Source organism: Ascaphus truei, chromosome 4 (assembly GCF_040206685.1).
Source record: "Ascaphus truei isolate aAscTru1 chromosome 4, aAscTru1.hap1, whole genome shotgun sequence".
Classification (NCBI taxonomy): domain Eukaryota; kingdom Metazoa; phylum Chordata; class Amphibia; order Anura; family Ascaphidae; genus Ascaphus; species Ascaphus truei.
Window position 1 is genome coordinate 325,186,750 of NC_134486.1, and position 23,268 is coordinate 325,210,017.

General features: G+C 40.8%; 1 protein-coding gene across 1 annotated transcript in view; it reads right to left on the reverse strand.

Annotated features, from left to right (window-relative positions):
• The window catches only part of LOC142493649 (CD109 antigen-like), a 98,233-nt gene that overhangs the window by 35,001 nt on the left and 39,964 nt on the right, over positions 1-23,268 (reverse strand). Inside the window, exons 11-16 of the mRNA XM_075598013.1 lie at positions 22,777-23,031; positions 17,505-17,600; positions 17,313-17,375; positions 13,563-13,742; positions 12,193-12,345; positions 10,741-10,770 (exon numbers count right to left, since the gene is read on the reverse strand). Coding sequence (XP_075454128.1) covers positions 10,741-10,770; positions 12,193-12,345; positions 13,563-13,742; positions 17,313-17,375; positions 17,505-17,600; positions 22,777-23,031 — 777 coding nt within the window. The remainder of the gene's footprint in view (positions 1-10,740; positions 10,771-12,192; positions 12,346-13,562; positions 13,743-17,312; positions 17,376-17,504; positions 17,601-22,776; positions 23,032-23,268) is intronic.

A 23,268-nucleotide genomic window follows, 5' to 3' on the forward strand; every position in this document is an offset into this window, starting at 1 on the left:
CAAAGAGTCCCATCACCCCGAGTTCAAATGTTTTCCATTCCTGGGTGCACCCAAACACTCCACGAGAATTCCGACTTCCAAATCATTTATGGAATGATCTGGCTGTGAGAAATGATGTCCCACAGACGAGCACCATCCTCCCTCCTCGCGATGGAGTATGGAGTGTGTGTGCACCCTCATTCCATCCTGCAGTTTCTGGCTGGCCTCCCAAATGCAGCAAACCTGGTCACAACGGTTGCACTGAATCACATACACCATTTTCCTGGATGTGCAGCTGTATGATCCCTCAACACCGAGTGTTCCATGGTTGTGATCGGCCGTGGGATCCCGGCATACATACCCGCAGAGCCTGCGGCGCCCGTTGATGCACGGCCCTGTGGCACCATCAGTGTCTTAAAGCTCACCGTGAAGTTCTCTGCCGACCAATCTCTGCTTGAAGCTTGGTGGCCACCGGAATGCAAAAATGGGAGGTCTGGGACATCTTCCAATGTCGCATCCTCTGCCAGCATGGGCCGCAGATCCCTGATCACTTTTCGTATACCCTCTAGGGCAGGGCTGCATGTGGCCACCAGTGGCACGCGTGTGGTAGGCTCCCTCCATCTGCACTGTAGCAGGTGCTCTCGTGGAGCTTCTAGTGCAGATGCAATAGCCTTGGCAATGGGCGTTGGTTTGCATCCCCTCTGTACGAACGATTCGTCCAGGGCCGCAAGACGCCCGTTTCCGTCTTCAGTGCCAGATCACATGTGGTGGCATCCTATAGCCCGGCCGTGCATGACACCCGGTCTGGTATGAGTGGGATGGAAGCTGGAGCTGTGGAGGTAACTGCATCTGTCTGTTGGTTTCTTGTATACAGATGTGTGTAGTTTGCTATCTTTCAGTGTTACTGTTGTATCTAGAAAGTTTACTAGGTTTGCCGAATAATCCATTTTGAGTTTAATTGATGGATGGAATGAGTTCAGGGACTCGTGGAATTGTTCTAGGTTTCCTTCACCCTCTGTCCATATTATCAACAGGTCATCAATGTATCTGTAGTATTTGTAGGGTTTGTAGGGGCATGTAGTTAGGAATCTTTGTTCAAGATTTGCCATGAAAGGATTGGCATATTGCGGTGTCATCTTGGTACCAATTAATTGTAGGTACATTTCCTTGTTGAAGCTGAAGTAGTTGTGTGTGAGGATGCATTCTATCAGTTTGGTAATTACATCAGCGCTGTATTTCTGATCCAGGGATATGTATATATATATATATATATATATATATATATATATATATATATATATATATATATATATATATATATATATATATATATATGTGTATATATATATATATACTTTCTTTTTCACACAACTATATATATATATATATTATATAAAATATATAAAATATCCCTGGATCAGAAATACAGCGCTGATGTAATTGCCAAACTGATAGAATACATCCTCACACACAACTACTTCAGCTTTTTCACACAACTATATATATATAATATATATATTGTGATAAACGGCTTCCTCCGGGGCTCCGCCGTCTGTCCAGGACTGCTAGAACACAGTCTTTTAGGGTAGGTTAAATGACGAAGTGTCATTTAAACAGGCTACATTTTATTTTAACAGTGAATACTAAAGAAAGCACAAGCAAAACAAAACCCTGCTCATCTGAGCAATAACTTAACTGAGGTTCACCCTGACTGGGGTTGGAGCGGCTTGCCCGCTTCCAACAAACAAAAATAAGAATCTTTACAATTTGAAAAAAGGAACAGAATGAGTTAACCTGTTTGGGGAGAGAGGCTTTTCCCCTCTCTGCTTCCAGCAGCACTTCTGCCTCCAGTCTCTTTGGGAGAGGGAAGAGGAACCAAGAAATCAGCCTTAAATATCTGATTTCAATCTAGCAGGACAGGTGACAGAAATCAGGCAGCAGACAACTCTTGTCTGGATTCCTCATCCCTCAGTTCCAGCAACTGTCAAACTGTGGGATGGAGTGCATATTCAGAGGCTGCACATTCTAGTCTAAACAGGATAGAAGCTGTCCAGTATTCTGGGAGCCCTATATATGGAATTTATTACCATCCCCTGGTTTCTGTCACATATCCTCCCCACCAGCTCAGACATCGAGGGATGAGCGACCATGGATATTAGGGAGTGCATCCTTGACAACCCATCAGCATTGCCATGATTGTGACCTGACCTGTGCTCCACAGAAAATGTAAAGGGTTGTAGGCTTAGGAACCACCTGGTCACTCTAGCATTCTTCTCTCTGTTTTGACACATCCAGGTGAGGGGTGCATGATCTGTGACCAAGCGGAATTTTCTCCCCAACAGATAGTATTTGAGCGTCTCTACAGCCCACTTTATTGCAAGCCCTTCTCGACTATGGAGTCATTTTTCTCCTGGGGATTTAGTTTCCTACTTAAATAAAGGATGGGGTGCTCCTCACCTTGAGACTCCTGGGAGAGTACAGCCCCCAGCCCTACCTCAGATGCGTCGGTTTGGACTAAAAACTCTTTAGAGAAGTCAGGTGTGACCAAAACTGATTGGGCACAGAGAGCTTCTTTCAGGCTTCTAAAGGCCTGTTCGGTTTCGGGGGACCACTTTACCATTAGCGGCCCTCTTGCTTTTGTGAGGTTGGTTAGAGGGGTTGCCTTAGTTGCAAAATTGGGAATAAACCTTCTCTAGTAGCCAAATAATCCCAAAAAGGTCCTTACATGTTTTTTTGTAACTGGCCTTGGCCAATTTTGTATCGCCTCTACTTTGAGTGTTTGGGGTTTGAGTAAACCTCTGCCAATAGAATATCCCAGATACTTGGCCTCCTCCAGACCAATAGTGCATTTAGCGGGGTTAGCAGTTAGTCCAGCAGACCGAACTGCGTCAAGCAAAGCTTGGACCTTTGGAAGGTGGGATTGCCAATCTTCACTATGGATTACCACATCATCCAGGTAGGCGGCAGCATATCGAGCATGTGGCTTTAAAATTTTATCCATCATTCTTTGGAATGTGGCAGGAGCTCCATGTAAGCCAAAAGGCGGCAGCCTATACTGAAAGAGGCCGTCTGGGGTTGAGAAGGCTGTCTTTTCTTTTTTCGCTTTCTGTGAGGGGAACCTGCCAGTACCCTTTTGTTAGGTCTAGGGTCGTGAGATATCGGGCTTTGCCCAGTCTCTCTACCAGTTCATCAACCCTGGGCATAGGATAAGTATCAAATGTTGACACAGCGTTTAGTTTACGGTAGTCATTGCAAAACCTTCTTGTATCGTTTGGTTTTGAGACGAAAACTATAGGGCTGTTCCACCCACTTTGGGATTACTCAATTACACCTAGTTTTAGCATTTTTTTTAACCTCTAAATTTATAGCCTCTCTTTTGGCCTCTGGGATTCGGTACGTTTAAGGTTAACTCGGACCCCGGTTCAGAGACTAGGTCATGTTCAATTACCCTAGTTCTACCTGGCTTTGTAGAGAAGACTTCTTTGTTTCTTCTCACTAGGTTCTGGACCTCTCATTTCTGATGAATGGACAGGGTTTCAGCTATGCTAACCTCTGGGTCAGTTTCTCGATTCTCTGACGGACCTGGGGGTACTAGGGTTAATAAGACCTCTCTATCTTTCCAGGGCTTAAGTAGGTTTACATGGTACATTTGTTCAGGTTTCCTCCTACCTGGCTATCTCACCTTGTAATTTACTTCTCCCACTCTTTCCAAGACCTCATATGGTCCATGCCACTTAGCAAGGAATTTACTCTCTACGGTGGGAACCAGAACTAGCACCCTATCGCCTGGATAAAAAATTCTGGCCCTAGCACCCTTATTATATGTATTCCTCTGTGCCGCTTGATTTTTTCCATATGTTCCCTCACTATAGGTAGGACCGCAGCTATGCGGTCCTGCATCTGGGCAACATGTTCTATTACACTTCTGTATGGTGTAACCTCGTGTTCCCAAGTCTCTTTGGCAATATCCAGTAAGCCCCTTGGGTGTCGGCCATACAATAGTTCAAATGGGGAGAAGCCTGTGGATGATTGGGGAACCTCCCTAATGGCAAATAACAGGTATGGTAACAAACAATCCCAGTTTTTCCCATCCGTATCGACCGCCCAGTGTAACATGCTTTTTAAGGTTTTATTGAATCGTTCCACTAAACCATCTGTTTGTGGATGATAGACTGAGGTTCTGAGATGCTTGATTTTTAGGAGTTTACATAACTCTTTTGTTACTTGGGACATAAATGGTGTTCCCTGGTCAGTTAAGATCTCTTTAGGAATTCCGAGCCGGGTAAACAGGACTATTAACTCTTTTGCTATGTTTTTAGCAGAGGTGCTACGTAGGGGAATTGCCTCCGGATATCGGGTGGCATAATCCAATATTTCCAATATATGCTGATGTCCCCTAGCAGACTTTATTAGGGGTCCTACTAGATCCATAGCAATCCGGTCAAATGGTACATCTATTATGGGAAGGGGTACCAATGGGCTACGATACGCTTTGAACGGGCGGTGATCTGACATTCTGGACATGAGGAGCAATAATTTGTCATTTCTGCCAAAACCCCAGGCCAATAGAAGCTTCGGAGAATCTTTTCTTTTGTCTTTTCCACCCCTAGGTGTCCCCCCAATGGGTGACTATGTGCGAGGTGTAATACTACATTACGGAATGTCCGTGGCACCAACAATTGTTTAGTTATAATGGATTTCTTCCTATCAACCCGATATACTAGGTCATTTTCTACCTCGAAGTAGGGGTAGGCAAGTGACCAATCTGGTTGGTCAGAAGTTCTATTCTGGTCCCGTATATTCCCCCTTGCTTCTGCTAATGTGGGGTCTTCCCACTGGGCCTTCTTAAAACTCCCAGGACTGACCTTTAGGTCAGCGAAGGTCTTACCCTGTTCTGGGGTGGTTAGCGCCTGTTCAACATCTTGATTTGGGGTATTCCCTACCAATGTGGCCATAGAAAAGGGAATTTTACAGCACTCTTCCTCTTTCCCCTTTTTATTTGGGCCCTCGTCAACCTTAATTTCTGAAAAAGGGAAAGGATTTGTTTCTTCTGTTACTTCTTTATGGTCCGTTATTGAACTCTGGGCGCTATTCTGAGAGGAGGACCACATTTTTACGAAATGGGGAAAGTCGGTCCCTATTAGCACATCATGTGCCAGTTTGGGTACTATACCCACTTTGAAATCTAAAGAACCAAACTCTGTTTCAATAAGAACATCAACCGTGGAATATTCGTGATTATCCCCATGTATACAACAAATTGCCACTCTTTGTGAACTGTTTACTTGTTTTTTCCCAATAGGCAACAGGTATTCGGACACTAGTGTAACATACTCCCAGAGTCAAGTAGTGCCCGAACCCTCTTACCATTTACCTTTACAAATGCCCAGAGATGGTTATTCAAGGGGGCCTCTGGGCTAGGGCCCATACATTGAGACCACAACGAATAAGGTTCAACGCTGTTGCATTGCATTGGTTCAGTATTTAGTGGGCAAACTTTCGCAGTGTGGCCCCTCTCATAACAATTTACACATTTAGGTAAATAGTCTGTGTCCCACTTAGAGCCCTTTTTCAGCTCTCCCTGTTGGCTGTTGCCCTTAGTATGCGAGCCACTTTTGCTGTTGCTGTGTGAAGGTCACCGCTCTTCAGCCTCCCTTAACCCTGGTACCCTTTTACCGTCTCTGGAAGAGTCCTGGAACCTTGGGTAGTGGGGATGCTCCATGACTGTGGGTTGCGGGTGCTCTTCTGCTGCATTGTACCTTTCTACGAGGGCCACCAGCTTGTCTGCATTGCGGGGGTCACTCTGACTGACCCAACGGCGTAGGACAGAGGGAAGTTTCCTCAAGAACTGGTCCATGACCAACCGTTCCACGATGTGGCTTGCTGAGTTGATCTCGGGTTGTTGCCACTTCCGGACGAGGTGGATGAGGTCATACATCTGGGATCGGGTGGCTTTATCCAACGTGAAGGACCATGCGTGGAACCTTTGGGCGTGAACAGCAGTGGTTACGCCGAGATGGGCGAGGACCTCGAACTTCAACTTTGCATAGACGTTAGCTTCGGCTGGCTCTAGATCAAAATAAGCTTTCTGGGGTTCGCCGCTTAAGAAGGGTGCAATTAGACTGGCCCACTCAGCTTCTGGCCAACCCTCTCTCTGTGCCGTGCGTTCAAAAGTGAGAAGATAGGTTTCAACATCATCCGAGGGCCCCATCTTCTGAAGGTATTGGCTTGCCCTGGTCATTTTCTGGACTGGGGCTGCCTCTGTCAGTGGAGCCTTAGTGATAGCCTCTCTCAGGACCTCGAGTTTCTGCTGTATGGCCTGGGCGAACCGTTGTTGCTCCTCTCTCAGCAAGCGGTTTGTCTCTTGCTGGATTGCATTCGTCTGTTGCTGGGATGCATTCGCCTGTTGCTGGGCTGCATTCGCCTCTTGCAGGGCTGCATTCGTAACTTTCTGGGCAGCGACATTGCGTACCAACGCACTCATCACGTCTTCCATCTTGTTTGGGAAAAAAAATTTTTTTTTTTTTTGTTTAAAGTTCTTTTACCCGCAGACCTTTTAATGTTCTGCCCACATTCTCCACCATATGTGACAAACGGCTTCCTTCGGGGCTCCGCCGTCTGTCCTGGACTGCAAGAACAAGGTCTTTTAGGGTAGGTTAAATGACGAGGCGTAACGTGCTGTTCCTTTAAACAGGCTACTGCCTGGTTTATTCAGTCCCAGGCACTGAGACTGCCACAGTGAATACAAAAGAGAACACAAGCAAAACAAAACCCTGCTCATCTGAGCAATAACTTAACCGAGGTTCACCCTGACTGGGGTTGGAGCGGCTTGCCCGCTTCCAACAAACAAAAATAAGAATCTTTACAATTTGAGAAAAGGAACAGAATGAGTTAACCTGTTTGGGGAGAGGCTTTTCCTCTCCTGTCTCCAGTCTCTTGGGAGAGGGAAGAGGAACCAGGAAATCAGCCTTAAATACCTGATTTCTATCTAGCAAGACAGGTGACAGAAATCAGGCAGCAGACAACTCTGGTCTGGATCCCTCATCCCTAAGTTTCAGCAACAGTCAAACTGTAGGATGGAGTGCATATTCTGAGGCTGCACTTTCTAGCCTAAACAGTATACAAGCTGTCCAGTATTCTGGGAGCCCTATATATGGAATTTATTACCCTCCCCTGGTTTCTGGCACAATATATATGTTATATATAGTTGTGTGAAAAAGAAAGTACACCCTCTTTGAATTTTATGGTTTTAGATATCAGGACATAATAATAATCATCTGTTCCTTAGCAGGTCTTAAAATTAGGTAAATACAACCTCAGATGAACAAGACATGACATATTACACCGTGTCATGTTTTATTTAACAAAAATAAAGCCAAAATAAAAAGTCATGTGTGAAAAACTAAGTACAGCTCAACCCCGTTATAGCGTGATCCGCTATAACGCGGATCCGCATATAACGTGGTTTGAGCATGGACCCCGAATTTAAAAAATACAAAAATATTTTTTTTTACATTTTTAAAAAAAGAAAATTTAATTTTTTTGCACACTGTACACTGCACACACTCACAGCCCACTACACACACTCACAGCCCACTACACACACTCACAGCACCAGCACACACTGCACACACTCACCGCACACTGCATACACTGCATACACTCACAGCACACTGCACACACTGCACACACTCACTTCACACTCACTGCACACTCACTGCACACACACTGCACACTGCACACAGTCACAGCACACTGCACACAGTCACAGCACACTGCACTCATAGCACACTGCACTCACTGCACACTGCACTCACAGCACACTGCACTCACAGCACACAGCAAACTGCACTCACAGCACACTGCACTCACAGCACACTGCACTCACAGCACACTGCACTCACAGCACACTGCACACCACACTGCACTGCACACTGCACACCACACACACTCTCCCTCCCTACCTTTGGTGTCGGCTGCTGAGATCGGAGCGGAGCTGGTATCGGGAGGAGGAGGAGGGGGGTGTCGGTAGGGGGGTGGTGGGGATGCCATTAGGTGGGGTGAGTGGGGAGCAGGCTGGGACTCGGAGGGCCGCGTGGGCTCGGCCCAAAACTGATTATGGGCCGGTAGGTGTGGGGACCTTGGGGGGGGGGGAAGGTGGATGCCAGTGGAGGGGGATGGTAATGCCGGTTGGGGGGAGGGGGGTGTATGCCGGTGGTGGGGGGGAGAGACGGTGTGGATGCCTGTGGGGGGGGGGGGGGGAAGGAGCAGACTGCGGCTGGACTCGGAGGGCCGCTGTTGGCAGGCCTGGTGACTGTTGGGGGACGTGTAGGGCTTCCGGCCACCTCTTCCCTCCCTCCTCCCGATCGGGCGCGCGGTGGCCATTTTTTTAAAATTAGCGCGACCCCGGTTCTTGCGCAGTCAGATCGGGTGGCCCCCGAGGACCGCACTATAACGGGGTTGAGCTGTATACCTTATGATTCAATAGCTTGTAGAACAACCTTTAGCAGCAATAACTTGAAGTAATCGTTTTCTGTAAGACTTTATCAGTCTCTCACATCGTTGTTGAGGAATTTTGGCCCACTCTTATTTACAACGTTTGTTTATACACAGATCTCTTAAGGACCTGCCACAGCATTTCAATCAGGTTGAGGTCTGGATTTTGCTTTCCCCCCACCCCCCACCTCCCACCTCCCACCATCCCCTCTCTCTGTGCCATTCTCCATCCTGTCAGTCTCTCTCTCTCTACCCCTTTTGCCACTCTCACCTCACCCAGTGTCTGTCTCTCCATCCATCAGTCTTTCTGATTGGCTCCCTGCTACCCCACGTGAAGCGTCGCTGCATGGGAACACAATCCTGTTGTAGCCCCTGCTGGCTGACGCATCACAGTAATTAGACTGTAAGCTCCACGGGGCAGGGACTCCTCATCCTTAATGTTACTTTTATGTCTAAAGCACTTATTCCCATGATCTGTTATTTATATTATCTGTTATTTATTTGATTACCTCATGTATTACTAATGTGAAGCACTATGTACATTAATGGCGCTATATAAAGACATACAATACAATACAATACAGTGCGCTGTGAGCCGGGGAGCGAGGCGCCACTGGGGACAGCTAGGGAGGAGGTAAGGGGCTGGTGAGAGGTGCGCGCGCACATATATGCGCCACTGGCAGCAGCGGGGACCTAGCCTAAATGTAGTGGAATAGAAGCAAAAGAGTCCTGATGAAGCAGCTACAGTGTTGCAAAACATGTAGAGTGTGAAGAGATGCAGGGAGAGTGGGTCAGCTGTGCTGTCCTCTTGCATACACGCAAGCACAGAGACACAGAGGCAGTGAAGTCATCAGACTCTGACCAGAATCGGTATCAAGTGACATGGAGGGATGTCAGGACTACAGACCCTCCCTGCCATAGGATTTCATCTACAGAAGCACTTTCAGACACTCCTATTGAGTGGAGTGTTTTACTGATCTTAACTTCTTTTTAGTGATAATTGTTATTCAAGATTAGCTATTTTTATTATGCTTTTCTCCTATGCGCTTCTATTCCACTACATTTAGACACACACACACACATATATATATATATATATATATATATATATATATATATGGGCTTATGCAGAGAGGTACGGTAAGGTATAATTAGGCAGGTTTGCGCCAAAACTGTCCGCTTTCAAACAGATAGTGGCGAGAACTTGGCGGGACAATTTAAATTTGGCAAACGTGTTGCGAGAAGCGTGATCTCGCCAATGCGAAAACACGCAGGATTCCAGTAGCTCCGATGCGCATGAACGCGCCAATCGGAGCTACTAAATGGTGCGTTTAGTTGAAATTTTGCCCACCAACTAAAGTTGGCTGTATTGTGGGCTAATACCGCGCGGCTCAGAATGGCGAGTTTCACGGCAAGTGAAACTCGCCTAATTAGCCATTTCCTGCACACCGCGCTACCGGAGTTCCCTGCATACCACAACAATAAATTCCAATCCTGTGGCGAATTTAAGCAGTACCTCTCTGCATAAGCCCCATAGTGTTTATCTACATATGAATTATACATAGGAGTTTCTACTAATAATTGTTTGCTGTCTATGTACTTAGGTATCACTTTAGCATTCGGAAGACGGTTCACTATGTTTTTAGTGTTTTATTATAGACTGTTGGTCTTCAATTGGCTATTTGGTTAATACAATTTACAATTTTGTACTCATACTTGTGTGCCCCATTTTTGGAGTCCTAGCAGGCCCTGCTCTATGGGACCTACAACTTTTTCTCTCTTGTTTACAGTGTAGTTATTGACTCCAAGGAGTACCACCTATATTATATAGGTTAATTATGTATGTGTTGCATTTATTATGGTAGCAGTGCTCATTCAGTTTCTTTGTATCTCTTCAATCCTATGCAGTAAGAATACATTTTTTCCAATCCGATGCACATCACGGATCCCTTCTCGCCATCCTTCAGTTGGCAAGATCAGAATATGCGATTTGCCCCCATAATGTGCATATCGGAGCTACCTGAATAGCTCAATTTGTCAAGAAATGCGAGTTTGGGTATTTGTTGAGCTACTGCTCGGTTTGTCTGAGCGGAAGCGCTACCGATGAAGTAGAAGCTGTTTTCCAGCGAAAACAAAATAGATTGGAAGCGGTTTCTTTATAGGAACCAAAATACAATTTTCAAAGATATTTTAAGCTGGGTTTTTTTTTCATTATAAAAAATAGCCTAATGACTAGCCTTTAAAATGTGCATGTGCAAACCATACCTCACTGAAAGTCTTAAATTCCTCTTCTACCTGGAAGAAAAAAGTTACATTTTATTAATAATTATAAATGCAGCACATTTTTACATTTGCACTGTGCAGCTCTTGCAGGAAAACAGATGTTTTTTTCTAAATTTTATTACAAATGAAATTTTAATGTGATCTCCTATGAGGACAAAAAATTTTTTCTGGTAAATGTAGTATTCTTTAAATATATACTGTGTATATATGAATATATTATAATATACGTAATACTATCAATAATACATTTTCTTATGTAGCACTGACAAAGTAACCACTGTTGTATATAAAATGTTGCACTCACTGAACCCTTGTCCCAAAGGGGATACAATCATTGAGCAGGGATTTCACAAGAAAAGCGGTATGGGAAGAAGTCGTCTTTAAATGTACCAAGGCAACTTATGGAAATTGTACCACATCTTGTAAAAATGCATTTAAATAGCATATGCATCTGCTTGAAGTAGAAGCAGGTGTCTTACAGTATGGAAATAGATTGACATAAAGCTGCATAGAATTACTGCAAGCCAATGGAAATTTAAATGTATGCCTGTATACTGTGTATTCCATCTGTGATGATTTATATGATATTTGAATGTGTTAATGTTCATTTAAATAAATTATCAAAAAATGTGTACTTTTATTGGATTATTGTATCACACACAATATACAATAAAAAAGGATCATTTGTATCATCATATTTATTTAAATTTGCCGTAACCGTTAAAATATCATAAACATCTGTAATGATTTGCATATACATTATTAGGCAAACATTTCTATTGATTTCCATTCATTCTATGGTGTTAATGCAGGTCTTCCATTTCACCGAATTAAGGCAGGTGTGCCAGAAGATGCCACTTAATAAATCCCATCATATATTGAAATAGATGTTAGATGCAGGATCCCATGACCTAGGAAGACCTAGTCTAATTTGGGCCACCTGTTAATAAATCTCATCCTATACAGATGTACCAGACATTGTTGCAGCTGTTAATGCAATGTGATGTTTTAACGTTGGTGCATTATTTAACAGTAGTGCTATTGAAAACAATAGTTAAGGGGATAACATGCATGTTATTCCACATGTTGCTTTGTGCGTTAACTCCAATTAACAGGTGTAATAACGTCTTCTACATCTGTAAGTCACTATCTTGTATCACCTACAATAACATACTGACAAATATGTTGTTGTTCTGCAAATACATTAGAACAATTATTATTCAGTTTTGAAAGAGATTGTTTCTTCTGTAAAACTATTAAAGGAAAGTGTGCAGAAACGCAATAATGTAGAAATGTATTTTAAAGTGAGCAGGTTATTGGATATTAGTGCATGATTACTGTAAATGGAAGAAGCAACCCCAAGTTTTTTTACTGCTCTCCCAATACGAAGCATAAATGTATTCTTTTAGTCTAAAAGAGAACAGAGATACTTACTCTACTTGCAGTTATTTCGTTTCCATCTCCAAGTAATTTGGCGCTTTTATCAATAACACGCAATCCCACCAGACAACGAGATTCTCCTACACTAACAGTCAAAGACACGTTTTCTGCTGGCTGTGCTTTGTTCTTACTCCATGATAAAGAAACCTACAGAATACAGTACAGAAGAAAAAATGTAAGGGTATAGGGCACCACCTATAAATGTATATGTTTTTAATTGCTGGATACACTAATGTATGTATATTTGTATTTACATATCGCCAGCTACAGAGTTCATCATATCTAAGTAATTAACTAACACATACTTCTATAATGTTATTTCTGCTTACATTGTAAAGGATCATGTGGGCACTAAGTAACAATACAGTGACAATAATAATACAATTCTTAATAATACCTTACAGATTTCATAAATTCATACTTTAATCTAGATACACAAAAGTGTATTGTGAATGGTTACTCGATTTAACTGATTACATTTCTACACTATTCACAATGCCAACATTAGACATACATACAAAATGCATTGTATTAGTGTAGTTTTCATTGTGCTTATGTTATTGCGTTGGTTAGGTATCCCCCAGTATTCACTATTCAGAGAATGAACCCATTTTTGTTTTTCAGGTTGCTTCCAATGAGGCATTATTGTTTAGGTACTGTATGTGAAAAGACCATCCACTTTATAAAGTTTCTGGGAGAGGCCTTTATTATTAACGCGTCTGTAAGTAAAATTACTGTAAACAAAATAACGTGTTCTAATACATAATTATTTAGTAGACATAAAATTATGTTGAAACAATAATTATAGGGTTAAATACAAATGGAAACTATTTATATTTAGTATGTATGAGAGTTTAATAACAAAAGTAACATTTAAGCTTTATAAATTATACTGTTTGAATGAACTAAATACACATCTTATACCCTACAAAGTATTATATGCTAGAAACAGATAACCGTGAAGTGAGCTATTTGTATTTAGCCAAAGGCAGCTACATCTAAATAGCAAGTTGTGCACTATAAAACATGGATTAGTATAAGTTTTGCCTACTTACTTGCTATTCCTTGTGTAGGCTGAATAAAATTAAGTATAATAGAAATAGGGTATATTCTAAGCAATGTAATTTAGATTTAAATAAAATGTGTGTTTATCAAAGATAGTGGAAATAAAGCTTATACAAATATATACAGTATGTATATATGCACACATATTTGTTTGATTTCCTAATCTATGAACATATAATATATTTAGTAATTTGTGCACTACATTGAGTGACATCCGCACGTTTTTCTCTTATAATTACAGTAGGATGCATTTATTTCCCAAACGTTGCTAAAAGACAATGTAATGCTGTTATAGTTACCTTGTTTCTAAACATGCCTTTGATGTAAAGCCTCGTGGAGGTTTGTACAATGTTACTGTCATTAATGTTAAGGAAATAAACAATGAGAGAAGCAGAGGGAGCCCAGGAGGCCTCGGGTGTGAGGGTGAATGACGTGCTACTTTTCTTTCCTGCAGCTACTATAACTCCTTTGGCCATAACCTGCAAATAAAAGATTATAACTTTTGATCATTTGGCAAAATGTACATGTCTGAAAATTATATGGAAAGTAATAATCTTTATTCATTTATCAAATGTTTTACCAGGGAGTAGTATTACATTGAGAGTTACCTCTTGTTTTCAAGTATGTCCTGTGCACAGAGTTACAATATGATAACACTACATGGTTACATTATGAAAGAATTTAGAGGTGGCCTTGAGAGTCTCTGGTAAATTGTTTCAGTCCACCTCTCTCTCCCAGACGCCCCACTTCTCTCCCACCTCTCTCTCTCACACCCTGATCTCTCTCTCCCTCATGGCCCCACCTCTCTCCCTCACGCTCCCACCTCTCTCTCTCATGCCCTGACCTCTGCCCCTTCTCTTCTTCATGCACCCACCTCTCTTTCCCCCATAAACATAACCCTCCACCCAAACACATAATACCCTCTTCCCATTCACACACATAATACCCCTCTTCCCACTCACACACATAATACCTCTCTTCCCACTCACACACATAATACCCCTCTTCCCACTCACACACATAATACCCCTCTTCCCACTCACACACATAATACCTCTCTTCCCACTCACACACATAATACCCCTCTTCGCACTCACACACATAATACCCCTCTTCCCACTCACACACATAATACCTCTCTTCCAACTCACACACATAATACCCCTCTTCCCACTCACACACATAATACCTCTCTTCCAACTCACAAACATAATACCTCTCTTCCCACTCACACACATAATACCTCTCTTCCCACTCACACACATAATACCTCTCTTCCCACTCACACACATAATACCTCTCTTCCCACTCACACACATAATACCTCTCTTCCCACTCACACACATAATACCCCTCTTCCCACTCACACACATAATACCTCTCTTCCAACTCACATACATAATACCCGTCTTCCCATTCACACACATAATACCCCTCTTCCCACTCACACACATAATACCTCTCTTCCCACTCACACACATAATACCCCTCTTCGCACTCACACACATAATACCCCTCTTCCCACTCACACACATAATACCTCTCTTCCAACTCACATACATAATACCCCTCTTCGCACTCACACACATAATACCCCTCTTCCCATTCACACACATAATACCTCTCTTCCAACTCACACACATAATACCTCTCTTCCCACTCACACACATAATACCCCTCTTCGCACTCACACACATAATACCCCTCTTCCCATTCACACACATAATACCTCTCTTCCCACTCACACACATAATACCTCTCTTCCCACTCACACACATAATACCCCTCTTCCCACTCACACACATAATACCTCTCTTCCCACTCACACACATAATACCCCTCTTCGCACTCACACACATAATACCCCTCTTCCCACTCACACACATAATACCTCTCTTCCAACTCACACACATAATACCCCTCTTCCCACTCACACACATAATACCTCTCTTCCAACTCACATACATAATACCCCTCTTCCCACTCACACACATAATACCTCTCTTCCAACTCACATACATAATACCCCTCTTCCCACTCACAAACATAATACCTCTCTTCCCACTCACACACATAATACCCCTCTTCCCACTCACAAACATAATACCTCTCTTCCCACTCACACACATAATACCTCTCTTCCCATCCACACACATAATACCCATCTTCCCCCACACATAATACCTCCCTCCCCCAAACACACATTACCCACCCTCCCCTCACACACATAATAAAGCCCACTCCCACACACATAATACCCCCCTCCCACCACACATATTAAACCCACCTCCACATAACACACACATATTACCCCGACACACACACACAAATAATAACCCCACCTCCACACACATATTATCACCCCCCCCCCCAACACACATAAAACCTCCCTCGCTCCACACACATAATACCCCTTCCCCCACACACATAATAACCCCACCTCCACATAATACACACGTAATACCTCCCTCTGCATACACATATTATCCCCTTAACCACACACATATTACATCCACCCTAACACCACACACACGTATTACCTCCCTCCCCCACACACACGTAATACCCCCACACACACATAATAACTCCACCTCCACATAATACAAACACAAACATTGGAAAGAAAGAGTAACAGTTACATGAAGCCACAGTAAAGAACAGACTTGCAGTACAGTAAGTAGCAGGTTCAATTATCACAAAGGAAGGTAACTTTGCATTTAGCAGACAGCAGCTGATGTCTAGCATTTTGGGTACAACTAAGTTGAGTTTATAACATCAAAATGTACCACTAATTATTTATTAATTATCTATCTGTTGTTTTTTATTTTACCTACGTAGTACAACTATGAATAAATTAACTCTCCTGCTATGGAAGACAATAATTGGGGCGTATTCAGTATGATGAGATTTCTCTCTATCTCATTGAAAGCCAAATTATCTTCCAATAAATATACTTTATTGCTAGTTTCCAAAAGTTTAATAAATTCTTGACTGAATCTATATACAGTAGCAATCTTATTATGTAAGTTTTCAATCCACAAGACCACAAAATAGACACATACTCCCATACATCTAATACACATGATTACATGTCAAACATCACCCCACATTATTCCAAAGCAATAACTGACTTGTACACTGTATGCCGTTTTGTTGGCTGAAAAAACTGCACAGGAATGAGTAGGCCCTGGTCATCATATTATATATCGTGAAACAAGGAGGAACCGAGAAATTAATATCAGAAGCCAACAATGCTTTCAGTTTCGGTTTTGAATGCAAATATGTTTTTATTGAAAAAAATATTTTCAATAAAGTTCCTTTACATTTGTGATTTAAGACTTGTCTACTAGACAAAAAATTTATCAAAAGAAATTGAAAGTAATAAATGGCAATTACTAAAAATATTAAGGCCCCTCTTTGGGAAAGGCTGCTAATGCATCAATTTGCTACTTTAAATGAATGGTCATAAGGTAAATTAAGGTTAAACACAATTTTGTAAATATGGGACACAATGCCTACAGATGCAGTGGCCATTATTTTAACAAATCACAGCACTGTTTTCGTGTGCACTGCTGTACTCCATGAAAGTGGCCCATCGCCCCAGGCACACGTGTTTATCGCGGTTGCTTTGTTTGAATTCCATTGATTGTGTGCAATTAAATGCAATGAAATGAATTAATTGTAATGTGTACAGTACTGTGCTACGGTGATACTGTGTCAATTTCAGGTGTTTAAAAACCAGAACACTAAAATGCCATTTTATGCACTCGTGTCTTATGCGGTAGAGTTGGAAGCAATCCCGCGCCATGACATGGGTATTCAGAGGTATACACCGCGTGATTTGTTAAAATAATGGCCGCTGCATCTGTACTAAACACAGCAGCCCAATCTCCTACACATATTTGATGTATCGTACAAGTAATGTATGGTAAATTCATTCAACATTTTCTATTTTTTAAAACAATTTACTTAGTTGGTATTGTTTTTATCTAAACACTGGAATGCTCCAATATGGCAAATGCCAATTCAACATGTAAAATGCTACATACCACATAGTATAACTCTTCAACTTTTGGGTAGGTATCAACCTGCACCTCAAATGATGTTCCAACCTAAAAGGAAAACAATATTTTAAAAATAAAGTCATAAAACATCTTACCACCTTTTATATTCTCATAAGGAGCAGTCATCCTTAAAAATGTCATAACATGAAGGGAAAAAAACGTACTTTTGAGCATTACCTTCATCAGTGTACTTGGTGTTCGTATCTGTGCATAGGTATTTATCCAGTAAGGTCTGGACACTAACCAAGTCTCGCTGGTGTTCTGATACTGAGCCTGCAAACAAAATTATTCTGAGTCAATAGTTGTTTATTCAGACATTAAATAATGTATTCATATTGTTAGACGTAATACATTTTGATATTATTTAATATGTTTTGAGCCATAATTATGAATATTCTATATTCTATTCTATACTCTCCAAATAAAAATATCTTTCTGAAGAGTACACATGTTGCATATTATTAGCAGTGGCTTTACTAGAAAGAATTAGTCAAAACATAGTTATTCATATTTGTACTTTTTTTTACCTCAGTTCATTTTTATTTAAAAATAATAAATGTTTACAAAATTAAGTTTGTATTTGTTTATACTTTCTCTATTTTATTCATCTTTCTTTCAACATATATATAGAATTCCTACATTGTTAGTATTGCTATTCATTTTACTTGATTGTTATAGATTCCTCATTGTATCATACTTTGTTTCTTTATTACATACAGTACAATGTAAAATAAAAGAGTAACAATGTTTTTATTGTTGAAAAAAAAGCCAAGATTTATCAATGGGGACAAATGTTCCTCGTTGAATAAATGTAAAAAATATAGTAACTGTGACTTCCTTCTGGAATTTTGTATGTACAGTATAGTATGACAGATGACGAAATGTGTTCAATCTGAAACAAATCTACTTATTAAGAATGATCTTACTGTTCCTTTACAAGTTACCACAACATGCAACAAATCTACCAACTATTAGAAATGAGTATTACATTGTTTTTTGTTTTTTTCAACTAAAACATATATAAATCCAGTACACCACAAAAACATCTGAAGTTTTCAAACGTTTTAATTGCTCAATAGCACAAAAATGTTTTGTTGTAAAATGCACCTTCATCACCTTCCTGAAAAGTTGGATAATTTTTGTGTACATTTTTTTAGCAAGGTCCACTCACTCTACCTAGTAGACTAAGGTCTCGTCCAGTGTGGCGCTGAGCGAGCGCTCACGCTGGTCGCGATGAAACACTTTGCCGCAATGTGTGTGGCCAGCGAGACGAGCGCCCGCACATACACGGCGCTTACCTGCTTGGCGAGACAACCACATTTGATTTGGCTGCTCGCTGATGCGTCACGTGAGCGGCTCGCCCAATGAGGGCGAACCAGCTCCGGACGTAATGGCCGCGCCCCCCCAAAACGCCCCCTCGAGCGCGCAACTGGCAGGCCAGGAAATGCCCAGCGCCTGACATCATGGTGCTTGAGCGGCAGCGAGCACTCTCCCATCCTGGCCACAGCCTAATAGTTCATGATCGTGCCAACTGGGATAAGTAAATATAGTAATCAAATAATGGTGGTATTTGTAGTCACAGGAGATGTGTAGCATGAGAAAATGAAAAAGTGACTTTTATTAAGTTATACTAAAATAAAAGGCAATAGAAGAACTCAAATTTACAATAGGCTGTCAACGTGCAATGAAGGAATTTTTATTTTTGGATATTGTTCTGCGTAGGACTATGTATAAATTAACTGCCCTCCCAATATCCAATACCTTCTAGTAGTTACTGAAACAAATGTTGGAATACTTTGTAGCGGCTCATATCATTAGTAGTTCCTAAATGGTGGACATACAATCATAGGTGCTGAGCCTTTTGCAAAATCGTTGGTTTGAAAAAAAAAAACTTTTAGTCATGTTTTTTTTTTTTTTTTTTGCAACTTTGAAAAAGTTACAAACACAGCAAAAATTCTAAACAAATTCTATAGTGACATAAGAAGTACCACCATTATTTGTGTGTTTGCTGCTACAAAAAATAATAATAAAGGCTTACTACATTTAAAAAAAAAAAAAGCTTCTCTGGTGAAATTGAATAATTTCATCAGAACTTTTTGGTTTAAAATTTCAATTGAATTTTTTATGAATTTTCAAACACACACACACAGATACCCAGCAAGCTCTCAGAACCCGCCCCCCCCCCCCGCAATACCACAATATATATATATATATGTATATAAGTGTCAAAAGGAGTGCTACTGGGCGTGGCTAATTATTTAAAACAAGAAAGTCCAATGTTACAAAAATACACAGTGAAATACCTATATATCTCTTGAAAAAAGGGTAATTTTGTTAACCCTTTGGCCAAAGCGTATAAGCCTGCGAGCCGCTTTCATGCCTTCATAGTGGCTCGCAGGCTTATACGCTTTGGCCAAAGGGTTAACTAAATGACCCGTTTTATAAGAGATATATAGGTATTTCTTTGTTTCTTGAATTTTCAAACAGGTTTGAAAAAAACATGCAAACCAAATTTGTAATTCACCCATCACCTAGTTACAGCAAGAAATAAAGGCAATATTGAATTCATTTCCACACACAAAGGTAAACTAGCTCGTTGTTAAATTAAAATACCTTCCGTCTTTAGGGGTTTTTAATCACCTTCCAGAAGTGTTTGGTATTTACGGGTTTTGTATTGTTAACTCCAAGCGAGGGAGGACAGGTTATTCACAACATAGATGAATTTAGAAAAAATGAGAACATACAATCGTGCGACCAATATGGTGATAAAATATATACATAGTGAAGGTGGATCAATTTCACTCACATATTATCCTTAGTGATATAACGTATCAGAGACTCTTTCTCTCTCTGAATAGAGAAAGGTGGATGGTGCACAATACAATCCTTTAAGATATACACACCACGATAGTCTCTTTCATCCTTTATAGAAAGAAACAAGAAGACTACCGCACCATCCCTGTGGGACACACATTGAGGTCGTGCCACCATTTGCTTCATTCAGAGAGAGAAAGTCTCTGATACGTTATATCACTAAGGATAATATGTGAGTGACATTGATCCACCTTCACTATGTATATATTTTATCACCATATTGGTCGCACTATTGTATGTTCTCATTTTTTTTCATATTCCTCTATGCTGTGAACATCCTGCGCTCCCCTCGCTTGGAAGACATCAAGGATTGCTTAGACTTAGTGAACGGTCTACAGAGGGGTTGTAACTGCTTTACAATTATTATCACAAACATTTGTCACTACTTGGTAGTGTTTCATATTTATATATTCACTATTTGTTCACATTTAATCCATGTGCACTATTCTTGTTTTTGGACTTATTTGCATCTTTTTTTAATCTTTTTTGCACTTCGTTCAATCTACAAATTGTGGGCAATATAGGTGAAAACCGGGCTCAATAATCACAAAAAAAACTAATCCAATTAGAATATACCAGTTCTCCTTTGACCATGGGGGAAGGATAAAGAATGGAAGTCCAAGATAGTTCAAATCTCACTGTCACTTCTTTTCTGTGAGGTTTTCTTAATACTTCATGCTTGCAGGTTTCTTTATTAGTACTATTTAATTGTAGTCTTATTCTGAGTGTGATTAACATCATGTTTATTATTGTTATTTTCTGTATTGGTATTGTCCTCATGTACTCATGTGGTTGTATATGTACTAGGGTATATGATTGGTATAGTAACATAATAGATCTTACAAGGTGTATCTTTGGTACTAATACCTAATAAGTATTCATATGCATCTACAGTGGCTATGAGGCATGGCTAGATACATGCATTCATTATCAATTGCCATCTCACATGAGCAGTATGGGCTGTCGGTAAACTAACATGCAAGGGGTTAACATCTTCTTGTGTATAGACAGGTTAAGGTCTGAGAGCCTGGGGGGCGTGCTTTGCAGAGGGGAAAGGACGCTATTGCGTCGCCTAGCAAAGCAGGTTCACTGCCATACGAGCATGTAAATCTTTTCAACTAGACAGCCAATCAGCTAACACTGCAGGCTACAAATAGGAAGTGTCACATCTAATCTCCACACCCCTGACGAAGTAACGCAAGAGTTATGAAATGCGTAGGGTAGAGCTTATTGGTGAACGGATCCCAGTCTGTGGAAGGAAGCTAGCGTCACAGAAGTGCACCATCAGGGGGAGGAGCCAAGCTGAGTCGCGGCCGCGAGGAGGGAGGAGGGGATCCAACCCCAGCTGCTGGTGCGTGCAACTTCTTTGTACACAGGCAGCGGACGGCACGTTGTAAATTACATGGTCATCTCTTTGCAAATGTGAGTGTAAAACCGTGTGGTGTTTTATTGCGTTTGTTTTTAATAAATTGTACAACTGGTATTTTGCACTGTCTATTCTCCTTATCCTCTGGGTGAATTGGTACTGAGCGTTGAAGGAGAGATACGGAAACAACGCCGTGTGGAGAGATCCAGCGCCAGCTGTAGTGACTTCACTGGAGGATTAAAGATACCAATCAGTACCTGCTTTCTGCATAATTGCTGTAAGTAGCTAGCAGCTGGGGGAGAAAAATTCTAATGCTCAGAAGATATTGTGCAATGGTTTTCTGTATTCTATTCTTCCAGATACCTGCAAGCATGAAGTATAAGAAAACCTCACAGAAAAGAAGTGACAGTGAGATTTGAACTATCTTTCCCCCGTGGTCAAAGGAGGACTGGTATATTCTAATTGGATTTGTGTTTTTTTGTGATTATTGCGCCCGGTTTTCACCTATATTGTTCTATATTGTATAGCAAGTCATTGGATAGACATGTTTTCGTATTTCCAAGGCTGCCGTCCCATTGTCCCAATGGGTTGGGTTGGGATTATATCACAGTTTATTGATTAGTCAATCACAGAGGTGTGGTGTCACTCACTATCACTTTTTCTAGCATTAGGTTGAGCGCAGTGTGTAATATAATTTCTTTATTTTCTACAAATTGTGGGCATTTGATTTGAAAATTCTCCATTCATCCAGCTGTATAAGAGCGCCCGATTACACCTTTCTAGCCTGTTTTGTATTGTTATGTCCACTGAAATATAATATGAAAGTAGAGTAAATTAAAGGATTAGTGACAGCCAAGATAAAAAAAAAAAAGACTTGTAGCAAAGAACCTTATTATTTACCATATCAGTGCGGTAGGTGCTCAAGTTAAAGGCATGTTTCTTCCAAACAGATCTTTAAAAAGATAGCACATTGCCAGTTGACATATAAAACGGTCACAATAATAATTGATAATGTCTTAGTTAACATTTAATTTCATACAAACAGATGATTTTCGTTTGTAAAACACTTTTAAAGCATGTCACTGAATGTCCTACTATTGTGACTTTATCTCTCATATACAGAGCATACAGGATAAAATTAGCAGGATAATAATCTTTATAGGATTGCCTCATATTTAACCACGTATTTAATTCTTATACTGTACCTACCTCAATTTGTATCCTTTGAGTGGATTGCAACACTGGAATCTCAATGTTGACAATACCAGATTCTTGGATGGTGTATTTTCTGTCATCTATGTTGTCAGGGCTGTAGGTTGATGTAGTCAGATTGACACTGTCTTCCATTATAAACATTTCTGGATGCCACACGTTTACTTGAGTTGATTGAGTTATTTTAACAGAAATATTTTTATTTCTTTCCTCCTTTATTAAAGCTTCATTATCAACTCTAAGTATCTGTATCTGTAACAGTGGAAAATAAAATTGTTTCTGACATTAAATCCTTTTCACTGCTTTCATGTACAGGCACCTGTACTCAAACAGAATAACACAGTTTACAAAAGAAACCGACACATGATTCTTGATTATCATTTTTGTTTTTAACAGGTCTTTTCCTATAAAATATATTCAATGATTTATATTTTTGAAAAATGCATTGGGATAAAAAAAAAACATATTTAAAATGTATTTCACTTTAAG